Below are 26,615 nucleotides of genomic sequence, written 5' to 3'. Positions count from 1 at the left end.
TGGGACCCCATTAAACGCCTCACGTCGTGTCGTGTCGCGACGTGAAATGTCATGACGCCATCAAAGGCGTCACAAAATTCTATCGAAGCTTCACAGACATCCAGCAGGTGATTTTCGGCTATCATTTATTTCAGTTTAAAATACGTTTTTTATGCGTTTTCCTACAAAATATTGGTGTTTGGGAAGTCCTACTTTAACCCGCTTCGTGTTGAGGGAAAGAAAAGAGCTTTGAATTTTGGTTTACATACCCCTTCAGGAGGAAAGCTCATTTCCAAAGTGGGATGGTGCATGCGTGCGCCGGATGTATTTAAAGGGGCCCTGCAATGACTTTTTGACTGGTTTTTAATCTGCACCGAACCTGAGCGCACTGAACATAGTAACTTAATGAAACTTTTCTTTTCTCGAATTTTGCTTTATTTTAAAAGTTATAGGCAAATTAAAATTACAAAAACAAGCAAAAAATAACCTCCCCCATGACGTCCTTGGTCGTGGCTTGGTGGCCGTGAACTAGAGGAGGGATAGTGAGCTCAGTGAGCGCTCACGGCTGCTGCACTCAGTGTGGACGGCTCGAGAGGGTGCCACAAAAGCATCTGCTGGATTGGCTGTATGAAGCGGGCGGCCAGGGCGGCTCGCATTGCATTTGCTGTGCTATTAAACACTAATTCAGCATGATACTTCATTGGCCATAAACGACAGCAAACGCAGGGTAAAGATCCGTTCAGAACGGGAGCCACTTCGCGCTGCCATACCGCCAAATGGCTAAATCGCAAGCCAAACTGCTCGCCGAAAGCCTTCGGAACGCTCGGAACCGGCCGGATCCTCGAGCCCGTATGCGACTGCAGCGCCACCGCGTACATCCAAGACATTTCTATGCTCGCCGCTTGTCAGTGCCTGATCCCACTACACCTTTCTAGTATGCACCGCCTTTTCCACCACTTGGTGGTGGGTACGTCAACGAGTCATTTCTTGTTTCTATACTTTATAAACTGCATTTGTTTTTGTTTTTTCTGATCTAAAATACTAAACAAAAACAACTTTCATAAAAAATTGAAACAGTTCGCGCCACTTATATTTTGTACTTCGACTAAAAAGAAGCTTTTAGCGGCTCTGACCAGTAGTAAGTCCAGGGCCAAAGATGTCACATATCGCGCGCTTTCGGCACCGCAGGTCGCCTTGTAGGTGGAGGAGGTTTCCGCGTCGTCGGGTTAAAATACGACGCACAGATATTTAGTTACTCTCTCCGTGCCCGCTGGCTTGCCCGAACCCCAAGAGAGGTGGAAACCGCAAAAAAGGTAGACTCTTCAATATGATTGCAGCCCCTTTAAAAAAGAACAACAGAAAGTTCAGAAAGTTGATATCTACATTGTAGTCAAAAAGTAAAATTTTCAAAATTAAACTCGCACGGACATGTACACCGTTAATGAGAAAAGAGTCAAGTACAGGCTAGCTGGTGGAAGTCAACCATTTCGTCGTTTACCCTGAGACTGGGGTTTTTTTTAGAAGAGCAGAAGTAAGAGAAAAAACAGACAGGTCTCAAACTCAGCTACAAGTTTATTTCAACAACCTCCTCTTATCTAGTTCGTTCTCGTCGTCATCAACCAATCACATACGACTTGTCCTCTGCACCGTGACTTTACAGGTTCCACTCTATCACAAAAGAAGCGGACACTCCCAACGTTTCCAAGTGAAAAGGTTCTAGCAGAAGATATGCCTCACAAAGACTTCAAGCAACTCTTTTGCGTCCTCACAATAAACAGGACAACAGCCCACAACAACAACCCCACTCAAAACCGGTCACCTCCAAAATTATAGAAAACGGACAATACCCTCCAATACAAACCAAAGAAGCCTTCCAGGATGACTAAAAAAAAAAAAAAACCACTTAAAACTGTAAAAATTGCTTGCAGCGGTTCCCTATTTGCATGGAAGGTTGACTAATGCAATTTCCCAACGATCTAATTCTAATTGTTTCTCTCACCACCCTTTTAACATCGTTGCTTTCCTTAACAACTACATCCGTTCCAGACCAATCCGTTGTGCAGTTTCTACACTCCTCCAGATGCTTAGCCAACTCCGAATTTGCTGCATTATTTTTAACATTCCTTTTGTGTTGTGTTAAACGATCGTTCAAACACCGAGAGGTCTGGCCTACATACTTAAAACCACACGCCAAAGGAAACTCATACACCACGCCTACGCTACACGGCACCGACTTTTCCCTATGCGCCTTCTGACAGCCCCTCTGAACCGTTTCAAAAGGTGTCAATCTATCTAACCTAAAATCTGTGCTGAATACGACATCCACGCCATATTTTTTTGCACATGCTGCTCTAAGATTGTGGGACACCTCGTGAAAATACGGAACCACAGCGTACCTATTCCTGATTTCTTGCGTCTTCCCCTTTTTCTCCCTGCACTGTAGGGCAATCTACCTTTTGATGTACTCTTCCCCATATCCTGCCATTACCAGTCTTTCCCACTGGTTTTTTGGTGCCTCCGGTCCATAATGCATGCATGATCTCACCAAAGCATTACTAATCAAAGATCTGACTACCCCGGCTTTTACATTTTTCGAGTGACAGCTACTCTTTGACAGAACCGGTTTGGGGTTTTCCTTCCCATACTCCCAACAAAGACCTCGTTCCAAATGTAAACGCAGGTCGAGAAATTGCAGGACCTCGCCCCTTGGGCTCTCTAACGTGAATCTCAACTCTGGCGCCGCTGACCTTACTACTTGTTCCAAAACTTGGTTCAACCCTTCCTGAACAGAGCAAACTAAAATATCATCCACAAATCTTTTCACAAAACACTTTGGAGACACCTCTTCTACCATGTCATACACTTGTTGGTCCACCGTGTTTAAGTATATTTCCGCTAACAAAGGCACTACACAGACGACCCTATACAGACTCCCTCTTTTTGCACAAAATTTCGACCTTTGTATTGCAATACCGTTGACTTTAAATAAAGGTCCAGCACTGAAAGAAAACTATCCACCGCTAATCCTGTTCCTGATTGAAACTTAATAAGGTTCCCTTCCAAGGCAATCCTCACTCTATTCATTAGTCTGTTTTTCTCTAAAGAGTAATATAGGTCCTTGATGTCCATGGAGACTACCGCGCACTTCCTTCCGTGAAACTTTTCCATTACTTCAATCAACTCACTAGAGTTCCTTAAGGCAATTGACTTCTCCAAATTAGCTAACTTCAAACCCCGCTGTAAGAAGCATGAGACCACCCTCTGCCACGTCCCATTCTCGTTAACAACGTTACGTAGGGGCATTTCAATCTTATGATCCTTCAAAAAGAATTTAAGGTTGAGCGTTGAACGCAACGGTTTCAAAACGCTTTTCGCTACCTCTTCCATGCTTTCCTCCTGAAAAACCTTGCAAATGCTCTTCCTCAGCTTCCCCATATTGCCCTTCCATTCATTAAACAATGATCCCAACGCTTCCTCCGACTTCTTCTGAAAGGCCTGTACAGGCAAAACTGCAAACCTTCCTGTTTTATCTGTCTACAACAGTTTTAACGAACTCTTTTCTAACTCTTGTTTCACTGCTTTCACACCCTTCAAATTCCTCCTATCGATGGGCTACGCGTTTCCCATCAATTTTTCCATGCGCCCTACCGCATCTTTGACAAACGCAAGTTTCTCCTCACTATCCACAACCCTGGCGATCGACTGTATGTCAGAAAACACGTTGATTCTAGACGGCTTAACGTTTACACAGTACTTCGGACCTCTACCCAAGAACTCCTCCAATTTCTTTGACATCACTACATTTTCCGGGTTAATTATACAATGCTGTTGTTTACAATTTCCTGTCCCCTGTACACACTTCTTTACCTCTGCCCCCCGAGAATTCCACAACTTGAAACTGTCCGAAACATGCCTTCTTTTCACATACCACGCACGGTCGAAATGTGTCCTCATAACGGCGCTCCACAGATGGTAGTATCCATGCCTCCTGAAGTTCTTTCCGAGAAGAAGATTCCAGAGTCTGTTACAGGCGCTGCGGATGTCTTGAACCCGTTGACCTGTTCCAGACCTGTAGGCTTTGATGACCTTCCTCTTGTCCTTCCACGGTATCCCGGAGGCGGCCAGTTGTTTGAAGAATAGCGGGTCCACATACTTTTTCCGCAGACACGTCCTGAAGAACGCAACGTCGGCTTCCAACTCCGCCATCCGACGTCCCATCTTGTCCAGTGCTACGTAAGTTTTCGTCGTCGCCGTCGTCGCCAACGTTTTCGTCGTCGCCGGCCCTTCTAATTAGCCAAGCGTTCAACGCTCAACCTTAAATTCTTTTTGAAGGATCATAAGATTGAAATGCCCCTTTGTACCGTTGTTAACGAGAATGGGACGTGGCAGAGGGTGGTCTCATGCTTCTTACAGCGGGGTTTGAAGTTAGCTAATTTGGAGAAGTCAATTGCCTTAAGGAACTCTAGTGAGTTGATTGAAGTAATGGAAAAGTTTCACGGAAGGAAGTGCGCGGTATTCTCCATGGACATCAAGGACCTATATTACTCTTTAGAGAAAAACAGACTAATGAATAGAGTGAGGATTGCCTTGGAAGGGAACCTTATTAAGCTTCAATCAGGAACAGGATTAGCGGTGGATAGTTTTCTTTCGGTGCTAGACCTTTATTTAAAGTCAATGGTATTGGAATCCGAAGGTCGAATTTTTGTGCAAAAAGAGGGAGTCTGTATAGGTTCGTCTGTAGCACCTTTGTTAGCGGAAATATACTTAAACACGGTGGACCAACAAGTGTATGACAAGGTAGAAGAGGTGTCTCCAAAGTGTTTTGTGAAAAGATTTTTGGATGATATTTTAGTTTGCTCTGTTCAGGAAGGGTTGGACCAAGTTTTGGAACAAGTAGTAAGGTCAGCGGCGCCAGAGTTGAGATTCACGTTAGAGAGGCCAAGGGGCGAGGTCCTGCAATTTCTCGACCTGCGTTTACATTTGGAACGAGGTCTTTGTTGGGAGTATGGGAAGGAAAACCCCAAACCGGTTCTGTCAAAGAGTAGCTGTCACTCGAAAAATGTAAAAGCCGGGGTAGTCAGATCTTTGATTAGTAATGCTTTGGTGAGATCATGAATGCATTATGGGCCGGAGGCACCAAAAAACCAGTGGGAAAGACTGGTAATGGCAGGCTATGGGGAAGAGTACATCAAAAGGCAGATTGCCCTACAGTGCAGCTAGAAAAAGGGGAAGACGCAAGAAATCAGGAATAGGTACGCTGTGGTTCCGTATTTTCACGAGGTGTCCCACAATCTTAGAGCATGTGCAAAAAAATATGCCGTGGATGTCGTATTCAGCACGGATTTTAGGTTAGATAGATTGACACCTTTTGAAACGGCTCAGAGGGGCTGTCAGAAGGCGCATAGGGAAAAGTCGGTGCCGTGTAGCGTAGGCGTGGTGTATGAGGTTCCTTTGGCGTGTGGTTTTAAGTATGTAGGCCAAACCTCTGGGTGTTTGAACGATCGTTTAACACAACACAAAAGGAATGTTAAAAATAATGCAGCAAATTCGGAGTTGGCTAAGCATCTGGAGGAGTGTAGAAACTGCACAACGGATTGGCCTGGAACGGATGTAGTTGTTAAGGAAAGCAACGATGTTAAAAGGGTGGTGAGAGAAACAATTAGGATCACATCGTTGGGAAATTGCATTAGTCAACCTTCCATGCAAATAGGGAACCGCTGCAAGTAATTTTTACAGTTTTAAGTGGGTTTTTTTTTTTTAGTCATCTTGAAAGGCTTTTTTGGTGTGTATTGTCTGTGGTGTGTATTGGAGGGTATTGTGTGTTTTCTATAATTTTGGAGGTGACCGGTTTTGAGTGGGGTTGTTGTCGTGGACTGTTGTCCTGTTTATTGTGAGGACACAAAAGAGTTGCTTGAAGTCTTTGTGAGGCATATCTTCTGCTAGAACCTTTTCACTTGGAAATGTTGGGAGTGTCCGCTTCTTTTGTGATAGAGTGGAACCTGTAAAGTCACGGTGCAGAGGACAAGTCGTATGTGATTGGTTGATGATGACGAGAACAAACTATATAAGAGGAGGTTGTTGAAATAAACTTGTAGCTGAGTTTGAGACCTGTCTGTTTTTTCTGTTACTTCTGCTCTTATAAAAAACACCCCAGTCGCAGGGTAAACGACGAAATGTATACCGTATTTTCGCAATTCTAAGCACCCCCCAACCCCCCACTTTCAAACATAAACACCTGAAAAAAATTTTGCATGCAAATGTAAGCACCCTTTTCCCAACAAGAAATTTGAGATCGGAGACGCCGGTATCATTGAGCGCCGGAGTCACGAACGGCCGCTGGCGCTTGGTTTCAATGTCAGTTAATAGATGGCAGCACATACCACCATTTTCCACTTTCGCATCCGTGCAGGTTGCGAAAGAGGGTGCGTTGCCGTACCCTCTATCGAATATATTTTGTCTAGGCATGGGCAAATAGTGAATTTTTGGATCCAAATCGAATTCGAAGCGAATAGGGATTTTGGTCGAATAATTTCGAATCGATTAGTCCGAATAGTACAAGCAACAAATACCAGAAGATATGTTTGAACTATAGTTTTATATTTGCCTTTATTTGGTATTAGAAGTACAGTAATTGTTAATTTCAAGTGTATTGAGTTCGGGAGCACGAAATGGTCAAAATGGTAGGAAGCTTGCGCCACCTGGCCGGATATCCGAGCCAGAGTAAGTCAAACCCGTTTATATCGAACTCGCAAGAAATCGTCTACCAGTTCGATATAGCAAGTAATTCAATATAAAAGTTTTAATAAATTTGACTCTGAAAAATCCACTTTCTGCTGAAATAATACGCAATGAAGTACTCTTGCATCTTCTACTGCTTTTTCTTCATCGCATCCGCGATAACAATATTTTTCTGCACTATCGACGGACTCCAAAATGCTGAGGCTGCTGCCTTCTATATTCACGCATTAGCGCTGAACTATGCCGAGAGCACGGAGCACGTTCGAGCGGGAACAGTTTCTCCTGCACAGCGCCATTTTGCTCTGCAAGTTGGCTTTACCCTACAACAAGTGGCTCCGTTGGAGGAAGCCACCTAGCAGAACACGCTGGCTTTTTATTATTTTTTTCAGGACGGCCAAGTCAACCATTTGGAAGAAAAAATAATATTTTCTTCTGCGAGAGAGAGAGAGAGGAAGCACGGAGCACCTCCTCTTCACTCCCTCCGCAAAAGCTATATTTTCTTTTCTTCCCTGCAGTCAATGCAACTGCCCGGGGAAAAAAAAAAAAAAAAAGAAACAGCGTGTTCTGCAAGCTGGCTTTCCCCCAATGCAGCCACAGGCGTTGGGGGAAAGCCAGCTTGCAGAGAAAAACGGCGCTCTTGGCAGTTCGATATATCGGTAGCGACTGCTATTTTTGTTCGATGCAACCATAGTTTTTGCTATATATTATCACTGTAACATTACTGTGCACAAACATTTCTCCGTATAAGGTGTAATTCAATGTAATTGGGTTCGATATAGTCGGGTTTGACTGTATTTAGAAAAGTCGAATAATTCTATTCGCAACTCCAGCGCGCCGCTCGCCCTCCCGCGGACGAACGGAGAACCAGAGGAGCGGGGACGGCAGCGGCGGTGGCGGCGCGGAAATGGTGGCAGGGACTGTCGGCTTTGATGCGTGAAGCCGTTTTAACGTAAAAAGTGAGCGCTTTAAAAAAGGAATTCTTGTGCTCCGCCTTGCAACAGCCTTGCACAAAGGACCGGGAGGTCTAATTTCATTAGGGACTTTTCGTGTATCGCATACGCCGCGGATTTCTGGTCTTGTGCATGGCCGCCAGCTCAATCTGTGCTTAACGTGACGGAAAACGCTCCCGCTAATAATGAAGAACTGTACAGTACGGTCTACGGAAAGTCTATTCTTTGCCATAACTAGGAGAAAACTCGTCGCGCAGCGGTATGTCGACCAATACAAATCGGGAATGGGTTTGCGTTTAAGGCCGTTCCAAGGAACATGACCATTTATTCCAAGCACCTTTAAAAGACAGAATACCCGTACTTGCTTTCAGATAATTACAAAGCAGAAAAAGAAATGTTCGAAGCAGGTTAAGCGCGTCTGTGTTAGCCAGCCGTTTGTGACGGGAGCTTAGATTGCGCAGTTTTGGCCGGGGGACCGCAATGTTGCAAATAACACGGTGCAACAAATGTACGGTATATTAAAATATTTTTTTGACAGAGCAATAAATAAAACCCCTAAACATGCCGATTATGTTAATAGACAGCTTTTGCATAGCGTACGACACCCCTAAACTTCAGTTGGGCGTACAGCGCACTGACGTTCAACCGGCGCTACCAACTTTTACAAGCGGCTTGATAGCCGAGTTGTGCAACTTATTAAAATAGCTTAAGTAGGTGTAAATGACTGTAAAAAAAAGAAAGTAATCGGGGTTTTCTTGGCCCTACTGCAAAACTGCGGTGGTTTTTTGTTTTGTTTTTCCGGACTCTTTGATGCGTACTTTAGCTGTTTAATATCTTATATTGCGCTGTCATCAAGCTTCTTGTAAAAGTTGGGGCCATCAGTTTGACGTCAGTGGGCTGCATGGCGAACTGAAGTTTTGGAGTGTCGTATATGTGACAAGGGGTGTAAGGACTAAAACATTAATTTTTTTCTTTAGAGTGATGAGCACGGCAACGCTTCTGGCGCGCACTGAAAATTGTGCTTCAAAGGCGCAGCGCGAGCTGGTGGTTGTAATGCTACACCGTATGGTAGACTGCGGTAATAAACTTTTTATCAATAACCATAGAGCAGTTTGATTACGTGTTGCAATACACTAAAACCGAACGGCAAGCAGCGATTTGAGAGGCTGTGACGCGAAGACATCAATACTGTGTATTGCTGCTCTTCCAAAGCTTGACGGTCACCTTTCGCAACTCTCTTTTTAGCGCACTAATGGCCAGGCAAAGCGCAAGCATATCTTCATCACCTTCGAAAATATTCTGCCACAAACAGTAACGTGGCCGGTGCCTAAAACGCGCTCGCTCACCACAAAGCTTCGCACTTTGAGGCTTCTGCAACTTTTAAATAACAGCATGCTCGTTTTCTTAACGTGCATCAGCATCTCCGTCACCTGTAATATGATCCCTCCCTAACCGCTTCGCATTTGTAGACAAATAAATCATTTTTAGCACGATGAACAGCGTCAGCGAGCAGGCGCACGGGATATCCTGGAGAATCTATCCCCGTCTCTTCCGCCATCTTGGAACTACCGACCCGCCACCTATGGGCGTTGGAGTTGCGAATATTGCCGAATAATTCTATATTGTCAAATACTTAAAGGGCAACTCCGGTCCATACTTTCAATTTTGGGATTATGACTGTTTTTAGTGCAGTCAGCGTCCCTGAATTGCTAGGTGAAATTTTTTTTCTCGTTATTGTGCGTAGTTTTAAAGATATCGACGTCTCAAAGTTTTGTTTGGGGCGCGGCCAACAAAACCGGAGCTAGCCGCTCGAAGACCCAGCAACATTGGAAATCAATCCGCTATGAGAACGTGACGTCAGGAACATTCTCGTTCAACGAGTACGCAGGCCGAGCAGCACTTACCTCTCTTGCGCTAGCCGTCTAAAGACAGGAGGTAAGCTGATTTTGTTTTAATTCTGTATACGTGGTTGTTCCAGCATATGTAGCAAGAGTTAGTGTGAATACCCAAGAGCTAGCGACTGGAAAACCCGTGAACTCGTACGGTGCCGTACTCGGCGGCCGCCGCCGTAAGTGCGCTATGCCGTACTCGTCGCTTGTATACTTAAAAGTTAGCGGCTGGAAAACGAGTGAACTCGTTTGGTGCCGTACTCGGCAGCTGTCGCCGTGTGCGTGGTCTTCTGTACTCGTCGCTAGGCCTAAATTGTCATCGGGGCTTCGTGGATAAAGCGGCGTTGCTCTATGCCGCGCTGCCAATGACGTACAGTACTAGGGACCCTCTCGCTTCCGCGCTGCCGGTCAGTCCCAGACACGAAGCTTTGAGGCTCTCCGGCGCGGACCGCGGCGCCCGAACACACGTGTGCTGTACACGTCTGTTTTTTCTTCTTTTTTCCTCGGGCAACGTTCGTCAAACAGCGTTCATCCACACCTTCTCCAATTTCCGGTCTGTTGGAAACTTGTGTAAAAGCACCTCCATGTTGCGCAACGGGTTGTTTGAGCAGCCCACAGCACTACAAGTTGCACTCGGCACCTTTCGAGGAACAGCTGGGCAGTCTTGGGTGCACCAAGTTGCTCGCTAAAACGAGTCTTGGAGTCCTCACAAGCAAATAAACAAAAGGCTATACCAAAGCTACACGGGCTACAGACAAAAGCAATGGCTAAACACGCCAATCACAAGCCGAAGTAGCGGTGGTAGCGGCTCAAAGAAGCGCACTCCGCGCAACGCCCGGACCGGAGGAAAAAAAGAGAATGATACTGACGTCACGGCCCAATGTTGCTTTAGCGATCGGAAACTCGCTGGCCGCCCGCTAAGGAGCAGCGGCTCGCGGTGGGCCGCATTTTTATTATCGGCATTACCGTAATATCCCGAGTCATCGCCCACCCCCCTACCGCCTGAAATTCATTAAAAAAGTGGGGTGGGCCATGTCTCGGTGGGTGAGCACAAACACTTAAAAAAAGCAGAAAAAACCGCTTATTTTTCTCTGCGTATCTAGCGCTGATGCACAAGAGATACATCAAACTCAAAACTCGATTTAGTTTCATTGTTTTATAGAAAAGAATGCTCACGAAAGAATATTTTATTATAGCGAAGTCCGTTGCTTGCATACGCGCTAGAAACACCGCCAATCTGCATATAGCGCGAACGTTTGTTCCGTGAAAGAATGTCACCACTATGTTCTCCTAGTTAGTAAAAAAAAAAGAAAAGTCTACAAGAAAATAGAAAAACCGACCAGGCGCAACGAGCGAGTGAGCGAGCGAGCGGACCAAAGAAGCGACCAAGAGCAATCCTGGGAAAGCGGGAAAGCCGCTGTCGCGTTGGCAAATACTTTGGCGTCGGGCCAAGTCGGGCGCCTTGTCAATCGCAACCTCTTGCGCAACTTTCTTGTTTGGTGCGTACATACGTGCGTCCGTGCATGGCGGGCTATCAATGCACGGTTGGGACGCTCTGCAAACGTCTGTGTAGGGCGTTCCAGCAAAGCTTTATTTACGCGTTGGCTTTGCCTAAAATATTGCACAACCGCGGTCGCGACGGGCGGGAAGAAGGAGCGGGTTCGCGGTGTCCTTACTTCGGCGGAGACAGACTTTGACTTAATACTCCGCGGTTACATTAACAAACTCTTGTTTTGTTATCTCCACATTTTCTTTTCGCACGGATACACGACCACTTTGGGGTCGCTCAGGGAGAAAATGCGTAAACAAAAAGAAGTGTCTTTCCCTCCTTCGTTTTACTTTGTCACGGAGGTCCTCCAACTGTAAGGTCCGCGGCCGCGTCATTCGGGTAGGATGAGTGTTCGCGGATCGCAGAGTCCGCGCTGGGGTATTTGAAGGGGTGGGCGATGACTCGGTGTTTTTTCGGAAATCGATATTGGCCCAAAAAATGGGGTGGGCGATGGCTCGGGGATGGGCGATGACTCGGGATATTACTTTAGTTGAGAATGCGGCGTCCCACGGACGTAATATTTTGGCTGGGGTCGTATTGCCGCGCGCGCAGCTGGCCAAGTAGGCAGCACGTGCGTGGCCTAACGGTTATCGCGCTTGCCTCCCACGCAGAAGGCCAGGGTTCGATAACTGGCCGCGACTACACATTTTTGTTGACAGTGTAATTTGATGTTCTAGTGAATTCGAGAACTGTCTTGCTGATTCGAGGTTAGAATGCTCTACACACCGAACCTTCTACGCCGAACGACCCAGAAACCCACGAGGGTACATAAAGGATTCCGCAAGGCGAGCGGAGTCAGTTTTCGCCCCAGCGTTCGACTCTGCTGTTACGCCGACTTCGACGCCCGTGACGCTCTCTTATTATCTTTTGTACCCTTTTATTTTTGGCACAAGTTCGCCACATTACACGTTTATTTATTCCTGTTTATTTGTTGTTTATTGGTCACCACCCGTGACATTTCGGTGGAGGTGCGGGGTACCCGCATGCCCGTGCAGCGCTCCCCTCCGAGTTCCCGCAGTGCAAGTCCGGACCCAGCCACCCGAGGACCGAGCGAAGACCAGATCGAGACCCGATCCAGTCGCCGCACCCAAGGTCTACCCCCGGAACACGGACTTCTGCCACCCCGGACCAGGCAGCCAACGAGGCCGACGATGGACAACCAGTTGTCGCAGAACCCGTCCGCCGCTGCCGTCGTATACCTTCCCGTCGCACCCCGGACTCCGACGCCATTCCACGGGGAGGTCCACGAGGACGTTGAAGATTGGCTGCAACATTACGAACGAGTTGCTCGCCATAACGCATGGACTCCGGAGCAGTGCCTTCAGAACATCTACTTCGCTCTGGAAGGCACGGCACGCACCTGGTTCGAGAACCACGAAGCGTCAATTTCGTTGTGGCAAGACTTGCAGACGGAACTTCGACGCACGTTTGCCAGCCAGCAGCGACGTCAGCGGGCCGAGCAACTTCTTCAAGCAAGAAGCCAAGGGCCAAACGAGAGCGTCACAAGTTTCGTCGAGGACGTTCTCCGCCTCATGAACCGCGCCGACCCAAACGCTCCTGACGAGAAGAAGCTGCGGTTCCTGATGCGAGGGGTGAAAGAGACCATCTTTGGAGGCCTTGTCCGCAACCCCCCAGCCACCGTCGAAGATTTCGTCAAGGAAGCCACACACATCGAACGGGCCCTTCAAGCACGGGCCTCCCATTACCAGCGACTTCCCGGCGTCGCTGCCTTCTCGACTTCCAGCTGCACCGGCCCGGACCTCCGCGACATCATCCGGGACGTCGTGCGGGAGGAAATCAGGAAGCTTCTTCCTGCTGCCACAAGCCCGAATTCGCCCTCAATCGCCGTGATTGTCCGGGAAGAAGTTCAGAAGGCGCTGCAGCCACAAGCTCTTGTCAACGCCGCTCCCGAACAACCGACACTGAGCTACGCCGAAGCGACCCGACGACCACCGCCCCCTGCTCACACGTACACCGCGCCACCCCGACGTGAACCTCCAGCGCCGCAGTTTCCCCGACGCCAGGAAGATCGGGCGCACGCCTACCCAGAACAGGCAGCGCCACGAAAGACCGACGTGTGGAGGACAGCGGATCGACGACCCCTGTGCTATCACTGCGGTGAAGCCGGCCACATTTACCGTCGATGCCCCTACAGACAACTGGGGCTGCGCGGGTTCCACCCGAGCGACCCGCGCCCAAGATACGATGAACGCCCTCGCGACATTGAGGAGTACCTCCGACGCTCGCCCTCCCCAGTGTCGTCTCTCCGCCGTGAAGCCCGCTCCCCATCGCCACGACGTTCAGCGTTGCCAGCGCAACGACCCCGCCGAGAGAGCCTATCTCCCCTGCGTCGCCGGGAAAACTAAGTGCGGCAACGCCTGGAGGTGACGTTGCCGAAAACGACGGAAGCAAACAGCCTCCAAAAATGCCGGAGCGCTCCCACTCTACCGACGCCCAGCATCGTACCGACGTCCCTGCAACGGTGTCCAACAGCCTAAACGTTGTTATTGACGGCCTCGACGCATCGGCACTCGTGGACACCGGAGCTGACTACTCAGTCTTGAGTGCGAGGCTCTCTCGCCGCCTGCGAAAAGTGACGACGCCGTGGGATGGACCTCAAATACTAACCGCCGGAGGGCATCTGATCACACCAGTTGGAAGATGCACCGCTCGCGTCAAGATCCATGGGGAGACGTGCCCTGTGAAATTTGTCATTCTACAAGACTGTGCCAAAGACGTCATTCTCGGCATGGACTTTCTGTCTGAATATGGCGCCGTCATCGACCTTCGTGAAAACAGATTGACGCTGCGAACCCCTGTGCCACCTTTAGAGAAACCCCAAACAGCGTCAGCCGCCATCCGAGTCGCTGCCGACAACATGAACCTGCCACCGCGATCAAGTGTTGTCACACCCGTCGTGGCCGATACAGCTACCTGCGGCGAAGTTGTCCTGGAAGGCAACCTTCAATTGCTCCTGGGAAGAGGAATAGGCGTCGCAAGAGGAGTAGCTGAACTTCAGGATGGGCGGACTGTGGTCCTCGTGACGAACTTCCGAAATGAAACGCAACACCTCACAAAAGGTGCCGCTGTGGGCCACGTCGAGAAACTTCGGAACTCCGCCGAAATCGCCGCGATTGCTGAAGAATCATCACCACCTCAGCAAGGCAGTAAGTCGCCAGCGCAGCTTGACATTGACCCTAAGCTTTCGGGCCCAAAACGACGGCAGCTGATTAACCTCCTCACCGAGTACCGCGACTGCTTTGCGACGTCGTCGAGGGTGCGCCAAACTGCCGTTGCGAAGCACCGAATCGTTACCGAGGACGACGCGCGCCCTGTGCATCGATCGCCGTACAGAGTCTCCGTCAAAGAAAGGGAGGTGATCCAGGAGCAAGTCCAAGAGATGCTGAACGACAACATAATCCAGCCATCAAGCAGTCCTTGGGCTTCTCCAGTCGTACTGGTTAAGAAGAAGGACGGAACGCTTAGGTTCTGCGTGGACTACCGGCAGCTGAACGCGGTGACGAAGAAAGACGTCTACCCACTTCCCCGCATCGACGACACGTTAGACCGGCTGCGCCACTCTCGATACTTCTCATCGATGGACCTGAAGAGCGGCTACTGGCAGATCGAAGTCGACGAACGGGACCGAGAGAAGACAGCTTTCGTCATGCCGGATGGGCTGTACGAGTTCAAGGTGATGCCCTTCGGATTATGCACGGCGCCAGCAACTTTCCAGCGTGTCATGGACACCGTACTGGCAGGAGTGAAGTGGCAGAGCTGTCTCGTCTACCTCGATGACGTCGTAGTGTTTTCCAGCGACTTCGACAAGCACTTGCGACGACTCCGTGCTGTTCTTCAAGCCATACGGACCGCCGGACTCACCCTCAAGCCGTCAAAGTGTCGGTTCGCCTATGACGAACTGAAGTTTCTAGGTCACGTGGTTAGTAACGAAGGCGTTCGCCCCGACCCAGAGAAGACTCGAGCCGTCGCGTCATTTGCAGCGCCGACAGACAAGAAGGCCGTGCGAAGATTCCTTGGACTTTGTGCCTACTATCGTCGCTTTGTTCGGGATTTCGCAAGGATTTCCGCACCACTCACAAACCTCACGAAGGACGCCGAGAGGTTCGAATGGGCCGAGGAACAGCAGCAAGCATTCGACGAGCTGAAGCGACGACTCCAGACGCCTCCGGTTCTTGGACATTTCGATCAGGATGCGGACACCGAGATTCACACTGACGCAAGTAACGCAGGACTTGGCGCGGTACTAGTTCAAGTTAGGGGTGTGCGAATACCGAATAGTAGTTTTCGAATCGAATACCGAATCGAATCAAGAAAAAAAAGCCGAATATCGAATCGAATATCGAATAGTGATTTTATTTGTAGGAATTCTTCAAAGTGTGCTGCGAATGAGATTATTATATGTGCAGTGTATGCACCTGTTGCAGAATATGCATCTTGTGCAGAAAAAAAGCTAAAATGTAAAAAAATTCTGGTGAAAAAAAAAATTAAAGCAGTTGCTGTTGGATGTTGGGCACTAAAGATCCAATTTTATGGCACAAATATAATCTATCTTCCCTAAACGTCTAAAAAAAAACCGAAGTTACAGCCACGCATGCCTTTTTTAAGCCCAACCTAACACCGCGACTTTTTTTTTTTTTTTTTTTATAAATGTTTGCATATTTTAGAAAAGGGGCATTTTGCGATATTTGGTTTTCACTTAAGAAAGAAAAAGGGCACCCGGGATGTTATTTCACGTAAATAAACAGATAGGTGTTAAATCTTAGTAAACAGGCTTAAACAATATAATCTGAAGTAAGAAAAAAAAAAGGCGTGGTTAGGTGGCGCAAGACACCGTCCAACTGCTGGTATGCATCCATTTTTCCGTCTATCTATCCTGTTTTAGAGAGCCTTGATTTAAAAGAGGGAGCAAGCGAAAGTGAAACCACGGAGACTGCTCCAGTGCAGATAGGTCGTAAGTGCGCATGTGTTGTGTTGTCGCGAGGAAAAAGGCGAGCAAACAGAAGGGCAACGATGCCTACTCTCCCTGCCCTGCCTGCCTGCCTGCCTGATCCCGATCGACGCTTTCGTTTTTTCGTCACCTTCTCGCAGTTCGTAATTCAAACGCGGCTATCGAACGGTTGGAAACCCTCTCAAATCTAGGCACACTATTTTCCCGTTCCGTTTCGTTCCGAATCAGAATTTGTGGCTTGAGGTTCCGAAAGAACGACGACGATAACTCGGCTGGTGTTATCGGCGTGTTTAACGTGGTTTTCTTTCTGTGATCGTGCAGTCGCCGATTTCTGTGAGTGCGGCAAGTGTGTTTTACATCGGTGCTTCAATTTGAAACGAGGGGCTTTACTCGTGAAAAGAATTAGGCATGGCGCGGGATTTCGGCCTCCCAACAATTCCTCTCTGGAAGCGGCGCAAACGGGATGTTTCGGTTGTGATTCAAGGGTAGGTTGTATCACGATCTTGAGTAAATCTGCATACTATAAAGTTTGTGGCGTTCGTTACTTTTCTTTTTACTAACCTGTGCGTGTTAGATTTTTGTGGAATGGTAGGACCAAGAGCTGTTTTTCGCATGGTTTGTCTAACAACACGGCGCTTACATCGGGGGGAAAAACGGCTTTTTTTGTCAGCTCCGCGGCGACCGCGCGTCCTTGGCCGAATATATCGAATATTCGAGTGACCAAATACTAGGAATTCGATTCGCGAATCGAATTATTCGGGAACCTTCTATTCGATTCGAATTCGTATATTCGAGTATTCGCACACCCCTAGTTCAAGTACAAGAAGGCACCGAGCGAGTCATCGCCTCCGCAAGTCGGACACTGTCCAAGGCAGAGAGAAACTACTCCACGACTGAGAAAGAATGCCTTGCGGTCGTCTGGGCAATTACGAAGTTTCGTCCGTACTTGTACGGAAGCCCGTTCCGCGTAGTCACGGACCACCACTCGCTCTGCTGGCTTGCGAACCTCAAGGGCCCGTCAGGACGCCTCGCTCGATGGAGCCTCCGGCTACAAGAGTTCAACATGACTGTGGTTTACAAGTCGGGACGCAAGCACAGCGACGCTGACTGCCTGTCGAGGGCCCCTCTCGAAACACCTCCCGGCAGCAGCGACGACGATGACGAGTGCTTCCTAGGGGCAGTGAACACCGATGACATGGCACGACGTCAACGAGACGATCCGGAGCTGCGCACCTTAATGGAGCACCTGGAAGGGCGCGTGAGTACCGTGCACCGTGTTTTCTCACGAGCCCTGCCAACCTTCGCCATTCGACAAGGTGTACTCTACAAACAGAACTTCGGGGACAACAACTCGCCGTGGCTGCTGGTAATCCCGACCGACCTTCGAGAGGAGATCTTTCAAGCATGTCACGACGACCCGACATCCGGACACCTTGGATACAGCAGGACAGTGGCCCGTATTCGTGAAATGTATTACTGGCCCAAGCTCCCCAAAACCGTCCACCACTACACCCGATCCTGCCACGAGTGTCAGCGACGCAAGAAACCGCCAACAAAGCCGGCAGGTCTCCTGCAGCCAATTCCTCCGCCAACTGCACCGTTTCAGCAGATCGGAATGGATCTACTTGGTTTTTTTCCGCCGTCGACCCTGGGAAACCGTTGGATAATCGTCGCCACAGATTATGTCACGCGGTACGCAGAAACGAAAGCCCTTCCTTCGGGGACTGCGGTTGAAGTCGCCAAGTTTTTCCTCGATTCCATTGTCCTCCGGCACGGCGCTCCCGAAGTTCTGATTACAGATCGCGGATCGTCGTTCATGGCACAGCTGACCCAAGAAATTCTCCGGCTCAGTCACACCAGCCACCGTCGTACCACCGCATACCACCCGCAGACCAACGGGCTGACGGAGCGACTCAACAAGACAATCGCCGACATGATCTTTATGTACGTCGACGTTGAGCACAAGACTTGGGACGAGGTGTTGCCCTACGTCACGTTCGCCTACAATACGGCGGTTCAAGAGACCACTGGATTCACACCTTTCCAGCTGGTACATGGTCGGAAGGTAACGACCATGCTGGACGCAATGCTGCCCCATGAGCCATCTGACAATGAAAGCGACGACGCCCAGGCGGTTGCTCAACGCGCAGAAGAAGTCCGCCAGCTCGCCCGACTCATGGTTTAAGACCAGCAACGCGTCGACGCGGGCCGCTACAACCTTCGTCGCAGGGACGTTCACTTCCAGCCCGGAGACAGGGTGTGGGTATGGACGCCCATCCGTCGCCGCGGCCTCAGTGAGAAACTGCTGAAACGGTACTTTGGACCATACAAGGTACTTCGTCGCCTCGGCGAGCTGAACTACGAGGTGATGCCCGACGGAACAAGAACATCGTCACGCCGCCCACCACGACCTGAGGTCGTCCACGTCGTGCGACTGAAGCCGTATTACGCTCGATAGGACTGTGGACCTTATGTGTTCCAAATGACCCTTTAGTTTACCGTTGTTTTATTTGCTTCGTTTTGTTTTTGTGTTGCATCGGGGCGATGCACTTTTTAAAGGGGGGAGTAATGCCGCGCACGCAGCTGGCCAAGTAGGCAGCGCGCGCGTGGCCTAACGGTTATCGCGCTTGCCTCCCACGCAGAAGGCCAGGGTTCGATTCCTGGCCGCGACTACACATTTTTGTTGACAATGTAATTTGATGTTCTAGTGAATTCGAAAACCGTCTTGCTGATTCGAGGTTAGAATGTTCTACACACCGAACCTTCTACGCCGAACGACCCAGAAACCCACGAGGGTACATAAGGGATTCCGCAAGGCGAGCGGAGTCAGTTTTTGCCCCAGCGTTCGACTCTGCTGTTACGCCGACTTCGACGCCCGCAACGCTCTCTTATTATCTTTTGTACCCTTTTATTTTTGGCACAAGTTCGCCACATTAAACGTTTATTTATTCCTGTTTATTTCTTGTTTATTGGTCACCACCCGTGACAGTATTTTGTGTCACTACAGCGGTACAAGTAATTTCTTTCATTTCGAGTTTTGGCCGAGTTGCCTTTAAATTCCATTCGAAGTGAATGCCAAATAGAACAGAATTCGATTGGCTATTCATAAGAACCGAATACTCGCCCATCCCTAGTTTTGTCTGTTTGGTCTCCTAGCGCTTGTAGCAGTCGGTTGTTTAGCCTGTTAAGCCTATTCGTCCGTGTTGGCCTCGCAATCCTATTCCGTTCACTGTGTGCCCGTGGTTCGCGGAAATCGTCCGTCATAAGCGCAAAGAGAACTTCATACACGATGAAGTTCAAGAGAATGGTTATTTCTTACGCGGAAGAAAACAGAAATCACGGCGCTGCTGAACAGTTCTGAGTGAGGCGTTCCACGCAAGCCGAGGCTGGGTGGAGCGGATGATGAAGAGGGACGGTTTCTCTTTGAGACGCGGCACCACTATCTGCCAGAAGCTACCGCTGGACTTCGAGGACAAGCTTGTCAACTTCCACAATATGTGATGAAGCTGCATCGCGAATCTTGCTACGGACTCGGGCAGATCGGCAATGCCAATGAGACCCCTGTGTACATCAACACGCCAAGGATGTGCACCGTGAACGAAGTAGGTGCCCGAGAAGTAAAAGTGCGTACGACTGGCTATGAGAAGCGAAGGGCGACTGCAATGCTGTGCATCACAGCCGAAGGTGAGAAACTTGCACCCTACCTACATCATCCTCAAATGACTAGTCGCGAGAGCGACTAGTCGACCGTGGTGCAAACTGATGGCAAGCGGGCTACTCTCCAGTCTTTATTTCCTTTAGAACATTTATTCTTTCATTTTGATTATAATAAATTCATATTTCTTGTGCAAATTTCGTATTTTTGGGGCATGTTCCGAATCTAAGCACCCCCCCCCTCTTTGAACATTGTGGGTGTAAAAAAAAAGGGCGTGCTTAGAATAGAGTAAATATGGTAGTTTAAGCAGAGATGTCCAGACAACCTGCACTAATCATACATGAATGAAGAAGACATATTTGCATATAGCAAGAATATTATAAATTTCCTCTATTAGGCATAGTTGGGCATCCTGGTAGGTTTAAATTCTATGTCAAATGAGTCTTTACTTGCCATCCCAATGTAGGCCTTGAACATTCGGAGGCCGCAGTCAATAAATATACAGTATAGACCACTTACAACGTAACCACTAATAGTGCAGGATTGGGTATAACGCGGGTTTTTTAAACCACCGATTCGCCTCACATAGAACTCCATGTAATTACATACCGCTTAAAATGCAGGCGCGCGAAGGGAAATACCGGTTATAGTGCTGTTTCTAGAACAGCCTGCCGACCGCGCCTACCAATTGGCGCAGCGAGCATGCTTCCCTGTGCGACACTAGATAACGGCGTCAGCCCAAGACGCTAGCCGCAAGCGGCACTCGCAGGGCAAGGAGGTTGCTCGAAGAAGCGGGGAGAAGCGAAGAGAGAGGCTTCAGTTGCCATAGCGACGGAAGGACGCATGCATGTGTTGTTCACGTGCGTGCGTCCCTCCGCTGCGTTGGAAACAACCGCAACGACAGGCCAATCGCAAGTCGAGGAGAAGTGTTCGCGCGCGTTGCATGCCGATCGCGGGCCGGCTTCTTCTACCGGCAAACATGGCGTTGGTTGTGATCGTCGACGTAGACGGCGTGGTGGAAGCTCATCGTTCCACGTAAAAGCGCTTTCCTTGACTGTGAATTTGCGTTGTGTCGCTATGATAACCCAGCACATACTAGAAGGGAAGATCCACCTACTCGTGCGGCGATGTCGTGGTGGCACTCTCAAGACGGCAGAAACGCCCGTGTCGTTGTGTTTGTTTACTTCGACTACAGTGGTGCTTTCTAAGCATTTGTGTTTTCGAACATCGCCCGGATTTCTTATTTGGAGCATTTCATGCCTGTGCTCAAGTTGAAGGTATTACTGGCGCGTACCGTATAAAGGATGCGAATTTTCACGCGTTTTCATCACCGGAGAAAAGTGATTAGGGTTAGCAATCCTGAGCGCTCACAACGTCCGTCCGCAACCCGCGACGCCGTTAAAAGGCTGCGCCAGGCGAAAGTCGCTCATTTCTTTCAAAATGTGTGACACATTTGAGAGAGAAGTGCACTAGTCTGGTGAAATGAAGACTTTCCTCAAACTAAGCTTTATTTTTCATCTAACATAAAATAAATTATTTTACAAAGGTAAGTTGTCTTATGGCATGTGTTTTGGCCTGAAAAATTTATATTTTGGTTATAGCGCGGTACCGCTTATAGTGCGGATTTTTGCGACTCCCGTGACATACGTTAGTATATGCGGTCTACACTGTAGTTAGACCAAAATTAACCTATCTTAGAAATGGACAAGTGGAGGCTTGGCAACAACCTTCACAAGTTCAGCTGGGTTTTCATTTACGCATGTTACAGTACCAAAAGGTTTAGAGGAACTGTTTCATATTAGATTCAAAAATATTTGGCCAAAACCACCATTCGCTTCGATGTCAAACTCCACTATTAAAGCGTGCCTAGATATTCTACGTCTTTAATGAGATGCAGGGTGAAAGCCTAATTTATGATACGAACGGAGGAACTCTCCAGCTCGCAACTAGAGGGCAACCCACCTGTGCACCATCTCGACGAGGGGCCCGTGCTCCACCCCGACCCCCGCCACCACCATTCTCTGGGGCACGTAGTGGTGGCTCAGGAAGGTGTACAGCACCTCCCTGTTCACCACTCCCAGGTTTTCCCGGGGGCACAGCTTGGGCAGCCCCAGGGTGTTGTCCGTGTATGCCGCCTGCAGGAACGAGGAAGGGAGAGGCACCCTCTCAGCAAGCAATACGAGCTACACGTCCGGGCTTTTCTATGCACCCTCGAGGAAGGTTAAAAAAATCATACAAGCTTCGTTATGCTGACAAAGAAATGGGTTTCACATAAACCATGCTCCTCCATTTGTCATTTGTGCTAGATTTATTTTAATTTTAATTAGTATCTTTTTTTTTTATATTTATTTTATCCTCTTTTTGAAGCATTTTATTTTAGCTGTCTTTTGTTCATTTATTTTTAATAATATATTCAGAAGCGGATGCAGGAATTTCCTGAGGGGGGGGTCAGGTGTTGGTCAGCGTACCATATGTTTAGGAACCCCCTCCCCCACTCCCATGTTTCAAGCGCTAAATTTTACACATGCAAAAATCAAGAGGGGACTCGGGACATGCAGACCCCCTCTCAATCCGCCCCTAAATATATTTATTATTTATTTCATAACATGCCACTCTCGCCGACACATTTTGAATCGTTCACTCTTCAAGAGAAGCTGTGCTACACAGCTCAGTCGATATTGCATGTAACTGCCACTGCACCGACCCAGGCCTTTCCTACGTTGATTTTACGTGGGCCTTTGCAAGTTTTTCATCGCTCCACTCTTTGGAAGCTGGCAAGTGCGAAAATTTTGCACCTACGTACACCAATCATCGCCCTGATCTTTTGCTACGGTTAGTGAACCATCTTCTTCCCCTCCCCCCTTGTAAGAATGTTGGGGCGAAATACATTCATTCGACCTTTTAAGCCCCTAGCCGTTCCAGCGTAGGCTTAGCTCGCCGAGTTAGGCTTAGCCGGGAGCAGGGCTCCCCACCCGTGACGGCGGCAACATGGCCGAACCCCTGAACGCCGCACCCTCAACGGCGGCAGAAAGCAAAGATTTTTAGACGATCGACTCGCCTCTGTGGATGGAGTCTCTACCCACTGGTAACGAAGCTCGAACAACGCCTACGAGGCGTTCGGTCTGCGCAAGGACGACTCTGAATGGTGTACGGTCGGGTACGGGGGAACGACAGCTCACTGGACGTCGAACGAACTGGGCACGGCAAGGCGATAGTGACCCTTTGCCCCATGGGGCAGTGGGCAGTAATCGAAAATCAACAAATACACACTCCTCACACTTGCCTGTACCGCGGCAGCGTCGACCATCAGGCGCCCTTGCGCCAAACTGCCCGGGGGCATCTGCCATTAATATGCAAATGATCTCCGTGGTTGGAGTCACTCCCTCCCTTAAATCAAGGCTGTCTCCGTTGGTACCCTGCCGCTAGCACGAACAATGTATGAATATTCGGGCAAATACCGAATAATCTGCGCGCGGAACATGCCTGAACATTAAGAGCTTCCTTAAAAGCCGCGTTTAGTTGCCCAAAATTACGGGTATTGTAGCCATCTTTCTATAAACCCTCACCGTCTACACTATACAAAGAACTATCGCCTTTGCACGATCCTAAAACGCCCCCCATTCTAACGCGCAGGCAGATTTAACTGCCAGATATTCAAGAAATTGCTGCCGATTCTCCCACACAGGTAAAATAATGAAGGCCGTACACATACCTCAGAACATATTTTATGAAATGCAAGCTAACAGGAAAATAAATACAGTGCACTAGTCACCATTGTTCGAGTCTGACGATGGTTCTTCGAGGCCTACAGAGGTAAAGTCCTTGCCTTCGTCTAAAGCGTTTAAGGGGCCGCGATTCTTGTGATTGTACGAGTGCGCGACTGTCGCCTCTGGGACCGTCGCCTCGTCTTCCAAACAATCCTTTACGAGCTCGTCGGGCCGCTGGGATTGCGAGGCCATGCAGTGCTGCTCTGTTGTTATCTTTCCCGCCAACGTGATGACCTTTAGTCTAAATTTCTTTTGGTTTTCCCTTGGTTTTCCATTCTAAAACGGCAGACAGGAGTTTACAGATGCAAGAGAATGCGCGTGATACGGATACCAAAATGGCGAATGTAAACAAACGGTTATGATGGCGATGGGGTTAGCCACTTTCGGTGTTTGATTTTGATCGTAACACACATGACCTTTGGGGCATCGATTTTGATGAAAAAGCGTGCATTACAATGGTACAAATACAGTACGCGCTAGCTCACAACGAAGGAGCAGTTTTGGTTTTCGTTTTGCCAAGTCTGCATCGTAAGTCACTTTTCTAATGACCTGATATTATCTTGCTACAGGAGTGCTTCTTCGCAGAGAAAAGGAAGTGCTTATGTACAGAACATGTGGAACAATTATTTTCTTGCATGATAATTTGCAATAATAGCATCAGCAGCTGATATCTAACTTGCTGGCTAGTCAAGGGCAATTTCAATTATTTTCTTAAAAAACGGTCATTACCACTTGTTCGTGTGACAACATTAGAGGCTGCATTTTTGCATGCTATCTAAACATGTGCAGTTTTGTACACTTTTAGTTTTGTCAATCTGTATAACTTATCGGTCGCACCTTTCGTCTGCTTTCATGTATAGTTCACAGATGATGACTAGTCAAGGTATAATAGCTGTGTTATCAGCTGCATTGCTTATATGCTGCCTAGTCAGGTAGTTTTATTAACTGGAATTCGTTAACATCTTTTTTGGGTTTGAAGGTAAAAAAGAAAAGTATTTCCATATTTTCTTTTGTCGTTTCTAAATGGTACACACATATTTTAAACATACTGTAAACAACTTATTTTTCACGGGGAAAATTTTTCGCGATTTAGGTCAAACCTGAAGCTTGGGAATATGTAATTCGCAGGTTCCAATTTTCACGACGCGGCGGAATCTCAATATAGATTCAATGTGTTTATATTTCACCGGAATCGTTTGTGGGACCTACTTTTGGCAAATTATAGGCGATTCACAAAACTCGCAAAAATAAAGTTGTTTACAGTATTCAATATTCAAAGCTATTTCTTTCTAATATTCCTATTAGAAAATTTAAATATTCGCACACCCCTAGTTACAACAGTCTTTGTTGTAAACGGGTGCGACAGTACAGTAATAGGTATGCGCATCAGAAAAAATTTGTTATCAACGGAATCGACTGCAGCTCCAAGTCCCATTTTAGTGTCAACAAGAATGCGCCAACTTCCGCTTGTAATGCGTGCTGTCACGACAAAACCCTTTAGATAACGGCATTGGCAAAAGGATTCCTGCGGGGCTCGATTAATCGACTTTGGCTGCTGTTGATGCTACCGCCCAAAAGAATGCTTCGATTAGCGCCCACATCGCATCCCGCTCGGAGTGAACTGGGAAAACTGCCCACTTACGGCATGGATCATTTCAAAGAGGAGCTGCTCCTGATCTGGCTTCATATCGATGTCCTCCAGTTCGAACTGGATCGTCTGCCGTGTCCTCTCCACCTGGGAAGAGAGAGCAAATGCATGTTCGCCAGGGTTCCCTTACTGCGGACAAGCTCCTTATCTATAACGGTTTAAGAAAAGTGCAATCGAAATTACGCAAAACAACGGTTTATACCCTTTCCCAAATTCAGTCTGGCCACTTTGACCACTACCATCATCATCTGAAAAATGGCATATGTGCCGTGCTATAATGGCGGCCTTCTGTTTAATAATGAAGGAACATGTTAGAGATACTCCTAAGCTGAGGCTTCGAGACATTAGCACGATGCGAAGCCGGAATTAAATGCAAGAGCTGCGTAAGCGTTTATTTTTATAACTCGGCCCCAGTCCATCTGTTAGTGGCACAGAATCAACTTCAAAGCCCCTTGATGTTTAGAACTTTATCAAAGTGTCTATCTGGGTTGGCGCTTCGTTCCGACTGACTGCATCTTCGTGGCCATCGACATTGAAAGAGATGATCGAGAAAGAACTGTACAGTGACGAGCACACACTCATTTGCCAATGACTTGCAAATGTGAGAGTGCCCGATAAAATACTGTAGGCTGCAGATTCATTGATGCCATTAGTATGGCAAAAGTTAGACCACCCTTTCAGGCACCAGATGGAACTGAATTTCGGAAGGGGTCTATTGGCAGACACGTCTGGGACAGAGGCTCTTGAAGAACCAACTCCGCCAACTTTCCTCCGAAAAACAAGTGTTTGGGATTTTATGCGGTGTAGCTTGGCAGCATGTGGAATGCAGGCTCACGCTGCAGGTACACCTTAAAATACCGGGCAAGCACGCACTCAAAATTCAGAGATAATCGCGAAAAAATGGGGGATGGGCGCTCGTCCGGGCATTGACTTTACATATCAATGTACTACTCTGCATATTCCCTCAGATCTTACAAATTTGGGAATGGGTGCTTATTGTGGAATGGCTGGATGCGCGGTATTCTATGGTATGTAGACACTGGTCGAATCTTAGTTCTGTCAGTTCCTACATGGATGGGCCACCCTATCAGCATACACTTGTGCAATTACGTGGGACGTGCTGAAGAGGCCGGGCGAGTGGTTATACTTAGGGTGTGTACTTTCCGGTGTTTATTTGTGAGAAAAATCGGCGGATGTTTTTCGGTGTTTATTTATTTTCAAGACACCAGTGTATTTCGGTGGAACGTCTCACGACGAGGCTAAAATCGGTGAATATCGGTGAAAAAAAAAGCGATTGATCACAGAAAGAGAGTTCCAATTTTATTCACATAGTTCATACACTTCTTCTCTAGGAAGCAACTATTTCTAACACTTGGTTATTATAGTAGATGCAAGCATACTTTTATGCTTGCATCTACACGTAAGGAACATGATGCCTTCATGGCACCACGTTCCTTGCGGTTCGCAACCC

The 26,615-nt window shown here is 48.1% G+C and overlaps 1 protein-coding gene across 1 annotated transcript in view; it reads right to left on the bottom strand.

Annotated features, from left to right (window-relative positions):
- Nucleotides 1-26,615, bottom strand: part of LOC121837143 (mitochondrial-processing peptidase subunit alpha-like) — an 81,774-nt gene that overhangs the window by 38,841 nt on the left and 16,318 nt on the right. Inside the window, exons 6-7 of the mRNA XM_042292646.1 lie at nt 25,139-25,231; nt 21,692-21,864 (exon numbers count right to left, since the gene is read on the bottom strand). Coding sequence (XP_042148580.1) covers nt 21,692-21,864; nt 25,139-25,231 — 266 coding nt within the window. The remainder of the gene's footprint in view (nt 1-21,691; nt 21,865-25,138; nt 25,232-26,615) is intronic.

This window comes from Ixodes scapularis, unplaced genomic scaffold (genome assembly GCF_016920785.2).
Source record: "Ixodes scapularis isolate PalLabHiFi unplaced genomic scaffold, ASM1692078v2 PGA_scaffold3__209_contigs__length_174095766, whole genome shotgun sequence".
Classification (NCBI taxonomy): Eukaryota; Metazoa; Arthropoda; class Arachnida; order Ixodida; family Ixodidae; genus Ixodes; species Ixodes scapularis.
Note: the sequence above shows the minus strand (reverse complement) of the source record. Positions and strands in the feature narration are given on the sequence as shown.